The sequence below is a fragment of the Periplaneta americana genome, chromosome 16 (genome assembly GCF_040183065.1).
Source record: "Periplaneta americana isolate PAMFEO1 chromosome 16, P.americana_PAMFEO1_priV1, whole genome shotgun sequence".
In the NCBI taxonomy this organism is placed as follows: Eukaryota; Metazoa; Arthropoda; class Insecta; order Blattodea; family Blattidae; genus Periplaneta; species Periplaneta americana.
The window spans coordinates 18,525,238-18,544,641 of NC_091132.1; the positions used below are offsets into that span (position 1 = coordinate 18,525,238).

Genomic DNA, 19,404 nt, shown 5'->3' on the forward strand with positions numbered 1-19,404 from the left:
GTATACAGAATGCGCACAAAAGGAAAAAATACGTTCTTCGCTATTATTATGTTTCGTTGTTGGCGACAATGTTAATGATAAATGACAACGAGTTCACAGTAACATACATGTATCGATCGTAGCCTATGATATCGATATTATATATAGAAAAATTGCTGAACACAATAGAAGCTAGCATTTGTCACTTGCCCGCATTGCTTTGGAATGAAGATGTAATATACCTATTTATATCTAATTGCGCAAAACAGCACAGAAAACAATTCCGTCCATGTGATTCTATAATGTTATTTGTGTGGTGCACAACGTGCGATCGTATGACATGTAAGTGTTATGAAGTTTAGAATAACAGTATAATAAATTGTAAGATGATGGAGGTTATGTAGAAGTGTAGTATATATCCTGAAATACGTCCATTTTTCATTCATTCATTTATTTTATTCCATAGATCTTACATGAGCAATGAAGCTTTAAGATGTGGAACATGTCAACATTTTACAATATTACAATTACAATTTTTACAAAGTTTTATAGTTTTACAATTTAGTAATTTTCTAAAATTTTTACAATGTTGTACAACTTAAACTTAAACTTTGACATCCTCCTACACCACGTACGAGAGAAGAAACGTACTTTAAATAATTTCAAAATTGTAATATCACTTTAGAGACACTAAAGTTACCGAGTCTTCGATCTCGCTAAGCACCACACATGATGAAATGAAACTGAGATTAGATGGTATAGCGAAGGTGGTATTTGTGGCGGGTTTCGTGAGTTTATAGCTTTCGCATTGATCACATCGTGTCTTTAGAGTGGTGTGCTGCAATTTTGAGGTTATTTTCATGTATTTAAGTGCGTTTTTTTCCTCCCGTGTATTTTTCGTAGCGGAATAAAATATTCACCCGAAAGTTATTTGTAGCAGTAGTATCTATTGCCCAGGTACTTGGAAGTTCTCATGGCCAGTTAGCATCCGAAATTTCACTACTGCATCATGTCGAGGAGAATCAGGAAAAGGCTATATTCTTTTTCAGTAAGCACTACTGACCAAGATTTATTACTGGTACCTAGGCCTGTTACTATTTTCTTGAAATTTCTTTAGAATTTTTATTTTAAATTAGGCTATATTTGTATGAACAATTTGACACTGTGATAAGATATCTTTTTCAAGGGCACTTTTAATATTTTAGTTCCTTTCTTTGCCAAACAATCTGAAATGTCATTGACCATAATATCACAATGGGCAGGGATGCATTGGAGATACAGGTTTTTATTTTTTGTTTTGCCAGTATGTGTGTGGATGATTGAATTTCTGCGATTTTGGAATTTGTAGGAATATTGATTGAAGCTGTGGCTTAGATTACAAAAATTGAGTCGCTAAATATAACAGCATTTTTGAGCATATTAATTTGATAAATAAGTTGTGTTAATGCCTTGTTGATTGCTGCAATTTCTCCATCAAGGTGAATAGAACGATGCAGAGTTCAATTTATGATTTTCTAAAGTCGAAGAAATGAGCTAGAAGATAAAATTGCAGAAACATTGTGCACACAACTTATTACAATAGTCAATGCATTATAATATGTACAGGTAGCTTAACTTATTATTATGGCTTTTAAGGAACCCGGGGTTCATTGCCGTCCTCACATAAGCCCACCATCAGTCTTTATCCTGAGCAAGATTAATCCATTTCTTACCATCATATCTCACCTCCCTCAAATTCATTTTAATATTCTCCCATCTACGTCTGGGCCTCTCCAAAGGTCTTTTTCTCTCCAGCCTCCCAAGTAATACTCTACTATATACATTTCTGGATTCGACCATATGTGCTACATGCCTTGCCCATCTCAAACGTCTGGATTTAATGTTCCTAATTATGTCAGGTGAAGAATACAATGCATGCAGTTCTGCGTTGTGTAACTTTCTCCATTCTCCTGTAATTTCATCTTTCTTAGCCTCAAATATTTTCCTAAGAATCTTATTCTCAAACACCCTCAATCTCTGTTCCTCAAAGTGAGAGTCCAAGTTTCACAACCATACAGAACAACCGGTAACTTAATATAGGCTAACTGTTTTATAAATTCTAACTTTCAGATTTTTTGACAGCAGACTTGATGACAAAAGCTTCTCAACCGAATAATAACAGGCATTTCCCATATTTACTCTGCGTTTAATTTCCTCCCGAGTGTCATTTATATTTGTTACTGTTGCTCCAAGATATTTGAATTTTGCCATCTTTTCATATGATAAATTTCCAACTTTTGTATTTGCATTTCGTATTATGTTCTGGTCACGAGATATGATCATATACTTTGTCTTTTCGGTTCGGGATTTACTTCCAAACCTATCACTTACTTGCTTCAAGTAAAATTCCCGTGTTTTCCGTAATAGTTTGTGGATTTTCTCCTGTTTACTGGTAACTTATTATTTGTGTAAAAAAAATGTTCCCCTCTTAAGCAACCACCTCTCTGAAAGACCAATTTTACAAAGGAAATATCAGTGATCATTTAATAACAGATTTCGCTGTATTTGTAAAGTTATATCATATCTTAGTTTCATTTCATTATGAAATAAAGCAACACAGATCAGACGTCAGTCCTGTGAGTGATGCGATAGAAGATTCAGAAGTTTAATGAAAATGATTTTGTTTTGTTCCTGTTACAGGTCATCTCTGAAAGTTAAAAAGGAAAATGCTACCTGATGACTGGATTAAACATTTAGCTTATTCAGTTGATGAGTCATGTTGTCACCATATTGTGAAGCAGAACTCCAAGACTGTACATCTTTAGAAGAAGAATGTTTGGATGACATCAAGCCAGATCTGATAAGCCTGACATTGTCAGATTCATTTTCTAGTCATTTGAGTCATTTAAATTCCGATGTAAGCAGTCGAAGTTTTCATAGTTCTCCAAGAACAGTATGGGATAATAACCCTAGCAAACCAAAAAATTATGAAGATGAACTGGTGCAATCTGGTCAAACGTCAATTTTTTCTAGTCCAAGAGTTACAGAGGCGTCTGAAATACTGAACAATGAAAATGAAACGCGAATTTCAACTCCAGAGAAACTCTTGATTTGTCAACAAGGTACTCTAAGCAATCCAACTACTACTGAACGAGAAAACACGATTTTTCCAAGAAGGAATTTGTCATTGTCTTTACATGATGTATCTTCATTACCAGATTTCCCACTGAAGTCTAAGTTACGTGATTTGTCTACAGATACAATTCAGAGTCATTCTGTGATAACAGTTTCTTCAGGCCTAAAATCAAAGGATTCAGGGTTACCTAGATCAGTAAGCTGTTTAAGCTTGTCTAGTAGTGGCAGAAGTTTTGAACATGTCCAGAGTAAAGTCAAGGAATACATTAGACAAATCAAGGAAACAGATGACAGGAGAAAATCGCTCAAATTAAATAGTATAGACTGTAAGGACAGGCCTGCAAGTGATCAAAGTTACATATACGATGAAAATGATTCCACTGTATCAGAAACAACATTGGCAACAGTGATAAAAGATCTGCGTTATGAACTTCAAGACAGAGAAATAGTACTTACAAAACTGCAAGAAGATTATAGTAAATTGTTGGTGAAATATGCAGATGCTGAAAATAGAATTGATGAGTTGAGATTTAAAGTGATTGATCCTTCCTTGAAGCTCAAAAATCTGGACCAGAAGAGAGATGATCATTGTTGGCACTGTGGAGGTGAAAGCATTTTTGGTGACACAGACAAATGCAAATACACATGCAAAGAAACATATCAAGAAGCAAGACCTGCAAAATTGTCCCTTGGTTCGAAAGATTCACTTATGATTACTAGGAAAAATGATATAATACATAAAGAAGGTGAAAAGGAAAGCTTATCAGTAAGTGAAAATCTTAAAGTAAATTTATCTTTGAACCCGTTAATAAAACCTTATAGCACTTCTTTGAGATTAAAGAAAGATGAGCCTTTGCTTCAGGATTCTAGAGCCAAAATCTTTGAGAAGACGTCAGTACTTAAATTGTCACCAAATACCACCTTAGAGAATGGAAGTGTGTGTTCGGAAAGATTGAGTGATTTTTACATTACACAATCAGATGGCAAGAGTTTAGATGGCTGCTTTAGTGTCACAAATTCTTATAAAGGAAATGTACATAATTCTGTAGTTGAAAATAGGTCTAGTGATGGTATTGGAAGAACTCGCAAGAATGATTGTAGATTACAATCCTCAGAACACGAAGATTGTGACAAATTGCCTTCAGTGTCTCATATTCCTATTCCTGTGCGCAAGGACTGCAATGCGACATCGGGAATTTCCTGCAAGGAGAGCGATTCCAATGAGTGCCATATGTCTGTTGAAAAGGTAAGGTACTGATAATAAGTACTGATTGGCGAAAACGTTTGTTTTTAAATCTGTGTAAATGTTATTATAACATGTTTTATTGTGTTTTATGTTAAGTATTGACTGAATAGAACTCATTTTTAAATTAACATTGAACTTAACGGAACCAATATGCCTTTGAAAAAAAGTCAGAAGGGCTAAAGATTAGGATAAATAAAAAACTGTCAGTAGCAGAAGTAACAGTTATTCTCGGATTCTTAATTTTTTATTCAGTAGTGTGTAAACACATTCAACAAGAATGAATACAGGGTGTCCCATTTATCTTGCTCACCTAAAATAAATTTATTTTTAGATGCCAAGTGAACAATTTATTGTTACAGTGAAACCTCTTCAAGACGGAAGTGACATGGTCCTAATTTTTTTTCCGTTTTGGGCAGGTTTCCGTGTTATGCAGGTGTGAAGTTAAAATGGAATATTTTATCATTTGCATAAATTAAAAACATAATGGCATGCCACAAATTGTAGGAATTACAAAATATTCAGTTTAACACTACTGACATTAAATCAGCTTCCTGTCACTTATTTAATTGGTGAATGATCTTGATGAAAATCTCATTTCGTGTATAAATTGTATCGTAACTCATTAAACACTACAAAGTTTATTAATTACACTAAATTTAATATCTAACACTAGACCTACATATAATACTGTACTGTATATCACAGCACATTATTTAATTGGACTAGGAGCCTAGAAGCCTTGAATTCTGGATTATCTAATTTATTTGCCAGTTCAAGGGTTTTCTTTGCAGAATAGGTCCAGAAATTTGCATGATCTATGAAAGGGCAAGAACAATCCACTCCCACAACAGTTCATTTATTTCTATGTAATCAGTTGTTTTCTGTTTCCTTTTATGTCACCATTATTGACCGCAAGCCACTCACTCATGATACGGCCTTTATTTTTGAAAGTGTTAAGTTACACCTGAGTTTTCCATTCATAAATTTCAACATTATTTTCCATACTCTTCGTTTCTCATTTTCCTCGATAACTTTTACTTCATCAATTAATGATAGTGCAACATTTTTACGCAACTTTTTTTTTATCACGAAATCGCTAATACACTTGCGTTCTACCCAGCTATGACAGTATACAGGAGTGAAGCATTGAACATCTTTGAAGGGACTCGTCTGCCTAGTCAATAGGGTAATAAGATTTATGACCATCAGGCCAACACACCCTCGCACTCTCAAAAATTTTACAAAGAAACCTTGTTTTTATTTTAGTGACCTACTAGTATTTCGTACATTCCTTGAGAGCACATACTGTTTCAAAATATAGTTTACATTAAAGTAGTGTGTCCAAAATATTATTTCCGTTTTGAACAGTAGCAGACAGTTTTTGTTTCCGCATGGGACAGTTTCCGTTTTATTCAGGAAAAATTACACATAATACATATGAATTTCGCCAGGACCAATAAATTGTTCCAAAATAGACAGGATTCCGGATTATTCAGGTTCCGATTTGAACAGGTTTCACTGTACAAACAAAACTGTTAAGTATAATGGCGAATTAATGCTATGAATATATATAGTATCTTTCTTGTAACTTTGTTCATTAAGAGGAGAGACTAACGAAAAATATTAAAATTTTAGGATTTTCCCTCCACCCTACTTAAAAACACCATTACTGTGTGTACTTTCATCCTGCCAAAGGAATTTATTCAGTTCTGCTTCTAAGTTTGTTTAAAAAAAAATTATAATATCTCTTTAGGCAGTTGAATGAATGTAGTACATTTATATTTTCATTTGTCCGTCACTGTGGAGTAACAGTTAGTCTGCCTGATCGTGAAACGAGTGGGCCCGGGTTAAAATCCTGGTTGGGACAAGTTATTTGGTTGAGGTTATTCCAGGATTTTCCCTTCAACCCATTAAGAATAAATGCTGGGTAACTTTCGGTGCTGAACTCTGGATTCATTTCCCCATTATTATTGCTTTCATTTCATTCAGATGCTAGATAACCATAGCAGTTGATAAAGTATCGTAAAATAACCAATTTAAAAATAGTAATATGCGTTACAAGAGTGGTATGTTGAAGTTTTCATGTTCGAGGAAAAGTTTGAAAAACCGAAACGTAGTTGAGCTTTTTTAATTTCCGAGAATTTAAAGAAAACATACCGCTCGTGTATCGTACATTATTTTGTGCGAAGATCATTTATTACATACCTGAAAGAGGAATTTCTAATTAGTTGCAATGAAATCTCTATCTTGGTTTCTGTTCAATGATGGCAAATTTGCAAAACAAAAAATATCTATCTTCAACATTGTTGCTTTAAAATGTTTTCTGTGTTTACTATACTCCAGCAGGCCGTGATACACATCTGTCTTTTTTTTCCTCCAGTCCATAAATGCGAACTTAACACAAACGACTTCCTTAATGTTACGTGCATCATGAATGCAGTAACTTTAGTGGAGTTGTACAGTTTACGTAATTTTTGCAAATATTTAAAAACAATAATTAACAGTGCAATTAACATTGAGAAATACTGTGTAATTTCATTCTAGGTTGCACGATGGCAAGAATCACTACCTCCTTTGGAGTTGATTGAGCCAAGTTGTTATGGAAGCCTCAACTGTCAAAGCAGTGGCAGTAAAACAACCTCATATAATGCTGCAAAGAAGTTCGTCTCACCTGGTGGACATGATAGTGGTTATCCACGGTCAGAACTTCACAGTTCCTCAATTCGTCCAGAGCTATTGAAGTCTTTACCACCATTAATAAAGTCTAGAACTGCTGCTTTACAGTTTAACAAATTGAGTGAACAAAATACCACTTCTGAACTAATGGGCAATAAACATTTTTCAGCATTCTGTGACCAGTGTGTTACAATAAACGGTATAACAACAAAGAATAACTGTTTAGAAAACCAACCAAAATTACAAGGTGTATGGCCAGATAGTGATGCAAAGAACAGTTCGTTTGCTGTTTTTGAAAATATGCAAACAAATGAACATGTAAATGGACTTATATTCAAACCTGTTGTAGTAATGCATAAACCGCTTACTATTGATTCATGTGAATGCTGGAAGATGGACGAAGTATTGTCACGTGACTGTGAAGACTCCAGTGTGTCAGTGGAGGCTAGTGATACGAACGCAAAAAAGACAGCACAAGATTTTCACATTCCACCATTACAGCTTGGAAATTTATCTGGCGGTGATGATGTTGAAACTAATAATATCAGAAGCGGTGCTAGCAGTACACGAAGCAGTATTACAAATACGTTATCAGGAGTGGGGAGAGCTTCGATAGTTTATTTAAATGACTCCACTTGTGATGATAGTCTGGGTTCTAGTCATCAGGATACCACTGAGGGTATCACATACCCATCAAGTTTGTGTGCGAGTCCTGATTCTGCAGGAAATAAATTATTCAATGGAATTAATAAGAAAAAATTGCACTCGGGAAGTATTTCTAATAGAGATTTACACAGAAATTCTGACTTCCAGTCAATAAAGGAACATTGTGATAATGGGCTGCCGCATTTAAACTATCCTAGAGGAAATTTAAATGATACAAATATTCAAAACGATTCATTGCAAGTTTCTGCTACAACTTCAACATCGTATAAGAGTATAAAACTACCTAGAAATATTACAGATGTGACAGAAACATCACAAAAACATAGCAACATCAATAAAACAAATGTTCATAATGTAACAGCTAACATATCAGTACAAAAGAATGAGAAATCACCAAAGGAGCCATTTAGTGATGCAAACGATTCAGATGTATCAAGAAAGAAATTGTTGGGCTCAGCTTTGAGGTGTCTCTTACTTGAACTTTTGAACAACGAGAATTGTCACAATAACAATTGCATTTGTAGGAAAACTAATTCTTTTTCTTGTGGATGTGTTAGTGGTAATCCTGCAGCAGTTATGGCAGCCAATGAGACTCTTATCAGGGATAAAAATACAGAGTTAGAAAGCACTCCTGTGGGAAATGAAAAAAGGGCTTCGTCTCAAGTGGATGCTCCTGGATATTTGTTTTCAGGCTTGAATGGCAGTGAAACTGAAGAAAAAGCAACTAGTTGTGGTGTGGATTTAGACAATAACATTCCAGATACACAGTCGACAGAACAACTTAGCAGGTATGTGTACTGAGTGTTAAAAGAATAATAATATTTTGAGAGGTGGTATTCATCAAAACAAGGAAACGAAGTTTAATAAACATGGGTCCTATCTTTCGAGATATGAGTACTTGTTCATCAGCATCATAGGAAATGTTCAATGTGAATTAATTGAAAATTTAAAATATTATATTAACATTAAAAGTATTTTTATCTCGAAGTTTTATATAAACACTGTAACTGAACATTCTTCCTTTTCCCAGTCAGCAATGAAATTATGCTACATCTGAATAATTACTGCTCCCTTTAAGAAATAAAACAGTTTCTCAAAAAGTTCATCAGATACGGATCCCCTTGCTGGTGAATGAATAAATCCTGCAAAACAGAACAGTCTTTCTACAGGCGCACAGTGGTCTAGAATGCAAATTTAGCGGGACATATTAATAACTTTTCAGCTACCTAACAGATTTTTATGAAATTTTACACAGTAGTTACTGGTAGCATATATGTTTTGTATGCAAGCTCTCATTACGTTGGTATAAGGGGAACTACCCTTTATAGGGGAGCGGATTTAGACAAAATTAGAAACTTTTCTCTTATCTGACAGATTTTTATGAAATTTTACAAACCAGTTACAAGTAGCATATATGTTTTGTATACAAGCTCTGATTACGTTCGTATAAGGGGAACTACCCCTTATAGGGGGCGCAATTAGACAAAATTAGTAACTTTTCTCATATTTAACAGATTTTTATGAAATTTTACACAGCAGTTACAGATAGCATATATGTTTTGTATACAAGCTCTCGTTACGTTGATATAAGGGGAACCAACCACCCCTTATAGTGGGGGCGCAATTAGACAAAATTAGTAACTTTTCTCCTATTTAACAGATTTTTATGAAATTTTACAGAGCAGTTACAAGTAGCATATATGTTTTGTATACAAGCTCTGATTACGTTCATATAAGGGGAACTACCCCTTATAGGGGGCGCAATTAGACAAAATTAGTAACTTTTCTCCTATTTAACAGATTTTTGTGAAATTTTACAAAGTAGTTACAGGTAGCATGTATGTTTTGTATACAAGCTCTCGTTACGTTGGTATAAGGGGAACTACCCCTTATAGGGGGGCGCAATTAAACAAAATTAGTAACTTTTCTCCTATTTGATAGATTTTTATGAAATTTTACAAAACAATTACAAGGAACATATATGTTTTGTATACAAGCTCTGATTACGTTGGTATAAGGAGAACTACCCCTTTTAGGGGGCACAATTAGACAAAATTAGTAACTTTTCTCCTATTTAACAGATTTTTATGAAATTTTACAAAGTAGTTACAGGTAGCATGTATGTTTTGTATACAAGCTCTCATTACGTTGGTCTAAGTGTAACTACCCCTTAGACAAAATTAGTAACTTTTGTCCTATCTAACAGATTTTTATGAAATTTTATGCAGTAGTTACACTTAGTACATTTGTTTTGTGTACAAACTCTGTTTATGTTGGTGTGAGCAGAAGTGCCCCTTACAGGGGGATGCATTTAGACAAAATCTTATGGGGGGGGGGGAATGTAACATTTTAGGTACTATTACACCTTTTGGACACTCGGAAAGCTTATTTGGTACATAATTAACAAGCTGTCATCTTGAATTCCCTGAATTATACTGCGGAAGCAGATTCGGTTCACAGATATTGAAATAACTGCAACCGAGAAAAATTGCACTACTGCACCTCGAAAGAATAGTGCTCATAAATTATTACTTCCGCAAATCTGCGCACCTTAAGACTAGATTTAAAATAGAGGTAAATAGTGGAGGAAGTGAAAAAAAAATCATTTTTGGACGAACCAAAGGGTTTTTTTTTTTTCTCTACCTTAGCAAAGTCTGCACTCAATGGTTATATTTATATTTTGTCCCGTGTCCATTCATGCTAATTTGACATGCTATAATAACATTAAATGTAACACAAACAAACAGTGTTACATACCTAAAGAACTACTTGACATGTTAATACCAAATATGAATGGAATCGACCGCTTACAACAGAGTTACAGCACAAGGAAAACGGCAGACTCGCGGCGCTTGCTGAGTAAGAATGCTGGGTGGCGAAATGTGGCATGTTACCGGCTTCTTATCTCGCTATGCAGCCACCTCCGCTGATTAAGATTATCAATTCAGTGTTACTCAGTTATATAGGAAAAATAATTTAAGGGTTTAATTTCTTTTTTTACATGTCATTTTTCTCCATTTGTCCTCTTAAATATGGATTTTAGACCACTGTGAGGCGCAGAGAAACACAAACTTATATTATACTTTATAAAAGCTTGTTTCACTGTTTGGGTAATTCTCTAGAGTGCATTGCCATTGAAGAATTGTATGAGCTCATACTCCGCAGTAGACAAGTTCTCTTCTTTTTGCTTTTCAAAGTCTGTTGTACTGTAGTTGAAAACATAAAAATTGTTTTCATCGTCTTCATCATCTAAACTGACCAAAGGTGTAGCAGAGAACTGCTCAGTTGATTTCACACACACATATTCTTTATCCTCTTATCATCTGGTGAGGCAGTGTCAGGTAGCTATCCATCTTAAAGTTACTTGGAATAGATGGTGTAGATTACTAGATAACAGAATATGTAATCTGTTCTTGAGGGAAATTAATGTGAACAAAAGTTGGCCGTAATAGCACATCTCATTTTGCATTAAATCAAGGGTTACAGCAATGGGTTTCAGAATTGCACAATATTCTTCAAAGTACTGAAACTCAACATTTATTTGCTTAGCTTGTAAGCTTCAGATTTAGTTAATGGGTTCTGATCTCTTTAGCTGATGTTGGAGCAAGCGTTTTCTTCATTACTGCCGTGCTAGACTTGCATAGTGCAGCTGACAAGTGGTTGCCAAAAAAGTTGAACTCTTTGTCAAAAGAAAATCTTGGGTCAATAATGATTAAAGGCAATTTTCTAGCAGAAAAAGCTGTATTTACGTTATGAATAATATGTAGCATTTTAATTACAGGGTTCGTGATGTGAATTCTGTTCTTCCTGAGTGTTCCACAGAAGAGGTAAGTTAATGGGTTTCAAAGAAATATATATTCTTCCAAGCATACTTGATTATTGCATTAAACTAATTCAATTTTACTATGAAAGAGTAATGGAACGGAGAAAAATTCTCTCCGGCGCCGGGATTTGAACCCGGGTTTTCAGCTCTATGTGCTGATGCTTTATCCACTAAGCCACACCGGATACCCACCCCGGTGTCAGACAGAATCGTCTCAGTTTAAGTTCCAACTCTTGGGTTCCCTCTAGTGGCCGCCCTCTGCACTACGTCATAGATATCTATGGATGTAGGACTGAAGCCCACACATGTGCTGAGGTGCACTCGTTATGAGTGACTAGTTGGCCGGGATCCGACGGAATAAGCACCGTCTTAAATCACAAAGTGATTTATGCATATCATATATATTATTTTAATGTACCGAAGTACATATGATATTTCCATGGAGATATTTTGCGTCATCATACTATGAAAGAGTAATGGAACGGAGAAAAATTCTCTCCGGCGCCGAGATTTGAACCTGGGTTTTCAGTTCTACGTGCTGATGCTTTATCCACAAAGCCACACCGGATACCCACCCCGAGGGAACCCAAGAGTTGGAACTTAAACTGAAATGATTCTGTCTGACGCCGGAGTGGGTATCCGGTGTGGCTTAGTGGATAAAGCATCAGCACGTAGAGCTGAAAACCCGGGTTCAAATCCTGGTGCCGGAGAGAATTTTTCTCCGTTCCATTACTCTTTCATAGTATGATAACGCAGAATATCTGCATGGAAATATCATGTGTACTTCGGTACATTAAAATAATATATAAAATAATAATATAATTCGATTTTACTTTTATTTACAGGAGAAATATAGTCTAATGAAATGTCTCGATGAAATGGACAGATGTGCTCAACAATTGAAAGAAAGATCAGAGACAATTTTAAACGTCCTGGCTGTGAAGTTGAAACCCAGTTCCTCAACAAAGCCTAGAAGCTGACCAATTTAAAAATATGCTTTGTTCGTATTCCATTAAAATACACAGAACTTAATCTCAGACACTGCATGTTTCTAAAATGTACAAAAAACAGTTATATGTTTAATTTGAGTGAGTAATATAGAAGACATAATTTGTCTTGCATCACAGGTTCAAGTACAAATGTAATTTTTAATTTGATGGTTTGTTATTATTGAAAGTCAAGTCTTTAACAAGTAAGGAAATATGATCTCTGCACTGCTAATATGTAGCAACAATGTTGAAAAGTCTTTACATTCCTGAAAGTAGGAGGAGGCAATTTGTTTTCTTCAGTCCTCTATATTGGGACCATGCAGTTTAAATATTTACTTAGTGTTACAGTTTTAAACTGTCGTAATAATATTGTGTTGCCTCTTAAAAAATATTTGTAGGCAACTGAAATGTGGAAGAAGTTCTCCATGCTGGAGGCTAATATTTGTCATCCCTATGTGGGATTTTCTTTTTCTAACAGCTGAAGTTGTGTCACTTCAAAATCTAGTAAACTTAAGTATTTCTCTAGACGAAATCTTAATATTAGAATTTTTAAATGAACTGTGCAAATATATGACACTAACCCACTGTTCGGTACTCTTGAACAGTGAGAATCGCCCAATGGCCTATAAGATGAATAACTTGCTCACATTTGTTCTAAACGATACTTCACAACTCACCAGCATTATCACTCAAATAGGTCTTTATGAATAACATTACTCGCATGTGAACCATAATCTTATTAAAGTGGCAGTCGTGGATGTAATATTCAGATTTCTTTATCGATAAAGTGATTTATTTTTGTGAATTACGTAGCACAAATAATAATTACAAGTGTTTTGATAGTTGATATTATTATGTCTTGTCAATTGCTAGTTATCTACTAACATGAATGACAAAATTTGTAAAATAGAATCTCATGAAGAATCTGTATTCTTGTCGAAATACAATAAGTTGGCAGCTGAAGTGGTTATAAAACTGACTCTCCTGTCTGATTACCAAAGTGAATTGCACTGTTACTTATATCCTTTGTTGGAACAGATGCATTATAGGACCCACCCCGAGTATTCCATAGTATCGATTATATATTGTATATTTTCGATTATTATATCAAGTATACCATCTTAACAAAACTAAATACGTAGTACTATAAACATGTATAATTTAATAAAACCAACAACAATGAAATTAAGCTCATATTAATCACCTTTGTTATACAATATATTAAATTTTATTCAAAATAAAGTTAAAGAAACAGACCAAAGCTAAACTTAAAACACAGTAACATTAAACTTTCAAACAATACAACATTGGTATTGATACAACAATAAAATTAAGTTAATATTAGTCATCTTTGTAATATATTATAAAATACTAATTTTATTCCATTTATACTGCATTTTTGGCCCAGGGAATATGCTAGTCTTTCACAAAAACACAATTTTACTAGTATTTTCTCTGGACCAAAGAATTAAAAACAAAATTGGTGTAAAATTAGCATTTTACCATGGACCTCACTGGAGATGTTCCGTTTCATCTTCTCCGTTATCCGAGTGATTTCACAAAGTGCTACGATACGGTGTTCCTGTGTCTATCATTTAATACCTTGTAATTTCCAATGACATCTCCACAGGAGTTCATCTCGTTTACTTTTAAATTTCTTCAGTCTCATCCCAGGATTACATGTTTCGCAAAACATTTCACTCCTAAGTAAACCACATTCGCATAAAAAAAACCATAAACATAGCCTACATGTCTTTATTCATGGATAAAGCAACTAAAAAGTTTACAACTTATTTATAATTCCATCATTTCCATTTCGAGGCCTACATTTTAAATCAAGAGGGAGAATTCGATCCACTTCTTTTTTATATTTAACCATAGCATTCGAAATTGCCGCCATGATTATGATTAAAACTAATTTACAACAATATTGATTGGTTGGCAACATAATGAAAACAATATATATCGATCATTTAATTGATCGAAACGCTACTTCCGTTGACCTTTTTTTGTGGCTGTGCATATTTTTATATTTAGGGTGGGTCCTATAATACATCTGTTCCCCTTTGTTATTATTTTGTATTAAAATTTGGTTGACACCATAAAATATCAATGGATATCATATTTAGTATCTGTTATGCAAAATAACCTCATGCTTATATTGTTTGTCTCAATAGAAATGAAAGATAATCTATATTATTTCAGTTACTATAGTTACCATAGATATAGATCTTGATTGATAAACAGGGCTTGCTGGCTAAAGCCAGCCTGACAATCTTTGCTCCTTAATCAAACATTTTCAGCATTCTCTTACAATTGCGGGACTGAATGGAATCATGTACTTCCTAGATTTTAATCACACTGTTTTCTTGTCTTGTGCTGCTTGTACATGATCAAATTTTTCTCCCAATTCATTACTTCACGAGAAAACTTGTTAAAGATTAATCAATAATGAAAAATATTTGTTAAATATTGTTTCATATTGCTAGAGATTTGACAGACTTTTAAAACATGTGCTGCAAGTTCATTGTGACTTGTAGGCGTATTTACCAAATATTACAATATAAATATGTAAATTCTTGGGGGAATAATGTAAAGAACTTATACAAAATAGTACTTGTTTTACTTAACTGTATGGTACTCTAAAATGAAGAATATTACAATTGCATATTGTTTTAAAACAAAATGTATTGCAATTATTATTCATCTAGAGTGTAGATTAGAATCTTCTTTGCTCAAATAATACATGTATTAAGGTGTCTCTTTATCGTTAAGGATGAAATGGTGATTCCAAAAGCTTTGTGAAATTTAATTTGTCCTATTGTTATAAATACAAATGATTTGGATTGTTGGAAGTACTCTGTGTAGTGCTTGAAATGTTTTTAAATAGTTGTTGACAGTTCTGATGGATTGGATGAGAATATGGGATTCAATGAAGATTACAATATCACCTCCTTTCCCTTGTCTGTCTAACCAAAAATTTTTGTATGGTTTCAAGTGGATTTTTTTAATAGTAGTTGAAGCCATGATTCGGCTTTGAGGATAATATCTGGGTCCTTAATTTTTTATTTTGGGTCTCTAGGGGGGTGAATGGGGGTGGATTACTGAATTTGGGATCTGTCATTCTGAGCTCCATGTCAGTGTTATCTGGACTATCTGGGTATGTTATTTGTACTAGTTTGCATTCTTATTCATTATGTATGTTTGTTCATGTGATATGACCGGTATTTTTCACTATGTGTCGTATATAAGACTAGTGAAGTTTATACTAACTTCTCCGAGCAATGTCGTGGAACAAACCAAATACACGACACCGCTCTCTCCTTATTAATAGAGTTCACTTTGCACTAAATACACAACAAACACCACTATACCTCACCAACTTTCTCGAAAGTTCAGTCGCACTAGTAACTTGACCACAGCACATCATACTTGTTCAGATCTCGACTAGCAGTGATATAATTGAGTTAATTCGTAAACAAGTTTTCTCAGCCAAGATCTTCTTCTTCTTCTCTTCTTCTTCTTCTTCTTCTTCTTCTTCTTCTTTAGTCCCTTCTGCTGCTAAGCGTCAGGTTCGCCTCTCTCCGTCCATGCAGCCAAGATCTCTGGTTTTTTTTTTTTTTTTGTGCCATAATATTTTCAGATCCCATTGATCAATTCCTTCAAAGACTTTTAAAGTATTGTAAGTGATTTGACAATAAAACTTGCAAAGTATTGGCAAATATTGAAAAGTCTTGTGAAGCATTGATTTTGACGAAAATTTGAATCATACACAAGCAGCTTAAGATGTATTCGTACAATTATTTTTACAATTCTGCAAACATGTTTATTATCACTGTGGAAATGTTCATTATGGTATTAATACATGTCGTGAAGAATACCATTATATTCCTGATATTCATTTTGTGGTGGTAGTGGGGGGGAGGGGAGGAGGAGGAGTTAGTTTTCACAAAACTTTCGAGTGAGAATTTCTCCTAATTCATTCAGTCCATCGAGGATTAAATGTTATATATTTTGACTGCAGATGATTAAAAATACTTGCAGAATGAATTTATCTGTGTACCGGTACAAAACTTAAGATACTTTCAAACTGTGTTTTTTATGCACTGAATTTTACTTACTGTTATTAATTTTTCAATGGCTGTTTTGTATTGTGATTTATTCAGTTGTATGTACGGTATTTATGGTTTCGTACACTTTATGACTGGTATTGAAATAAATTATGATGTTTTCTACAATTAATTTGTTTTTTTTTTAACCTGTTTTTAGTTGGTTATTTAACGATGCTTTATCAACTACTTGGTTATTTAGTGTTGTTGGTGAGATGGTATTTGGCGAGATGAGGCCGAGGATTAATCATAGATTACTTGACATTCGCCTTATGGCTGGGGAAAACCTCGGAAAAAACCCAACTAGGTAATCAGTTCAAGCAGGAATCGAACCCATGCCTGAGCACAACTCCGGGTCAGCTGACCAAGCTACACCAGTGGCTGGGAATTATCACTCTGGAGATGAAAAGGAGAGAAAATTGCTTCATATTAGGAGTGTTCGTGGCTTAACATATGCATGGATGTGGAAATAACTCTCATCCAAGAAAAACATTAAATGTGGGTCTATTTCTCCATTATGTACATTATTAAGAATCCGCTTATAAAATGTACACTTGTGTACAGGATTATCCAGTTGAAGTTTAGTGTTACAGAACTCTAGACATAACAGAATCAGGTCCATGATTGCCGAAGCCTTGAGAAAGAAAGGTCTCACTGTACACGAAGAAGTCCATGGCATCTCTCAAGAGGGATCCTGTCGGCGAATTGACATGCTTGCCATTCCACCAGGCTCTACATCCGCCTACATTATCGACGCGACAGTCAGGTTCGAGGCACAGGAACAACAGCCCGCTGAAGTCCACGCAGAAAAATGCAGAATTTATGAGCCCACAGTTCCATTCTATTTGGAGAAATATCACCTCACCTCCATTGAAGTAGTTGGGCTAATGATTGGTGCTAGGGGCACAATACCTCGCCTCTTTGTCAGTTTCTGCAAGAAGTTCCAGCTGAACAACGACTTCATTCGTGATATTTCCCATACTGCTATCAGAGGATCACTTGCCATTTTAAAATACCACCTGTACTTTGTTTCCTAAGAAGGAAGATCTTTTGTTTGAACGTCTAATCTATTTGTTTACTATGTTTAGGCCTGTTATATGTATGCTATTATCTGTACTTAATTTTCCTTTTTTGTTCGTTCTCCACATTTCTCTTTTGTGGTCTGTTTTTGTTTTCACTCTGTGTGTTTGTTATGCTTTGTCCAATGAGGCAATCCCGTTATTGGGAAAGCTGTCAGACTGTCTTTCTCTGTATTTAGTGCCAACTATATGAATATAGGATGTGCTAGAAATGTCATATACATTTTACTAAAAAGGCAGATGTTTCTTTAAAAATATTGTACTCACCTCAACTATGATGGTAAAATGTGAATTTTTTTCCTGTTGAATATATTCATAGGAACAAATTCGTACACACGTTTTGTATTTTCATTTCATAGTTATTAAAAAATATTGTTTCAGATGCCAATATTTCTAAAAATTTAATTTTTAAATTCGTTATTATTTTGCACATGCTGAACCTAAGTTTTGAAAATGTGTATAAAGCACATATTAAAGAGCCTTCATTTGTGAAAAATATTACAAATTTTGATAGTGTGTCGTCAAATATAATCCCGTCGCTCTAATTTCCGGCAGCCAATCGCGTTGCAGGTTGGCTACATTTAAATGTGTGCGTCTTGTGATTTGCTGATTCATTTCTTAAGGCTCGATAAATACTTAATATAATCGCCCGCCATTTTAGCTCTTTCGTTGGCGTTCTCAGAAAGCACACGAAGACGTTATTTGCTGAATTACATTGCGTTTGATTTATTATCATAGGAGCTACGACATGATAATGTTTAACGGTGTGGCAAATAGATTCCTCGTATGGTAGCTCAGCAACGTAAGAACAAAAATGGCGAAGGATACTACCTACCTAGACTTTATAGAGCCTTCACTTCCTAAGACGTAAGCAAAGAGGCGGAGTCACACCGGAAATAACAGCGTCAGAACTATAATTTGGCAACTATATAAATACATTACTCTTTACACTTTTTATTTACATGTGATATTTTGCACTGGAAAAAAACTGGGGATAGGCTTTATTGGAGAGGCAGCTGTAAGTTTTATGCGTGAATACTTCTCTCAAAATGGAATGTTGAATGTAAGGTATCTTACTTTTATGCTTGCTCCCATTTGTGCTGCACATGCCTCGAAATTGTGGATTTCTTTTTTTTAACTGAACTTCACTCGCGAATTTTTTCAATTTGTCTTGTTGACTGCAGATTGTTGCTCAATCGAGATTAAAGCTTGGATTGTTACAAATCGTCTGACACCTTTGCGAACGTTCTATCTCTTCGAATTCTCGAATTACACTGCCTTGGCTGCTGCATGACTCATTAATTCATGCAACTTCCCCCCCCCCCTTTCGGTGTATCACTAGATGACGTCATTCACTCCAACTCAAGATCACGTTGGATACATTGATTCTTCATCTATCAATTGCCGTTTACTTCATTGAAATAGGTCATGTAGTTTAGAAGTTATAGACGTGACAATACTTGCCTGAAAATTTGTCGGTCGACTTTCTGGAATGGCATCCTAATACCCTATCGAACTTACTTACTTACTGGCTTTTAAAGAACCCAGACGTTCATTACCGCCCTCACAAAAGCCCGCCATTGATTCCTATCCTGAGCAAGATTAATCCAGTCTCTACCATTATATCCCACCACCCTCAAATCCATTTTAATATTATCTTCCCATCTACATCTCGGCCTCCCCAAAGGTCTTTTTCCCGCCGGCCTCCCAACTAACACTCTAT

General features: G+C 34.8%; 1 protein-coding gene and 1 non-coding gene across 2 annotated transcripts; one reads left to right on the top strand and one right to left on the bottom strand.

Moving 5' to 3' along the window:
- Window positions 1-169: 169 nt before the first annotated feature.
- Window positions 170-12,942, top strand: LOC138716488 (serine-rich adhesin for platelets-like). The gene is made up of 5 exons (XM_069849629.1): window positions 170-321; window positions 2,659-4,339; window positions 6,884-8,469; window positions 11,463-11,508; window positions 12,350-12,942. The coding sequence occupies exons 2-5, from the start codon at window positions 2,735-2,737 to the stop codon at window positions 12,482-12,484; spliced, it is 3,372 nt and encodes a 1,123-aa protein (XP_069705730.1). The 5' UTR covers window positions 170-321; window positions 2,659-2,734; the 3' UTR covers window positions 12,485-12,942.
- On the bottom strand, window positions 11,618-11,689 carry TRNAY-AUA (transfer RNA tyrosine (anticodon AUA)). Its single transcript has one exon. It is a non-coding gene; the product is annotated as a tRNA-Tyr (tRNA).
- Window positions 12,943-19,404: the final 6,462 nt, after the last annotated feature.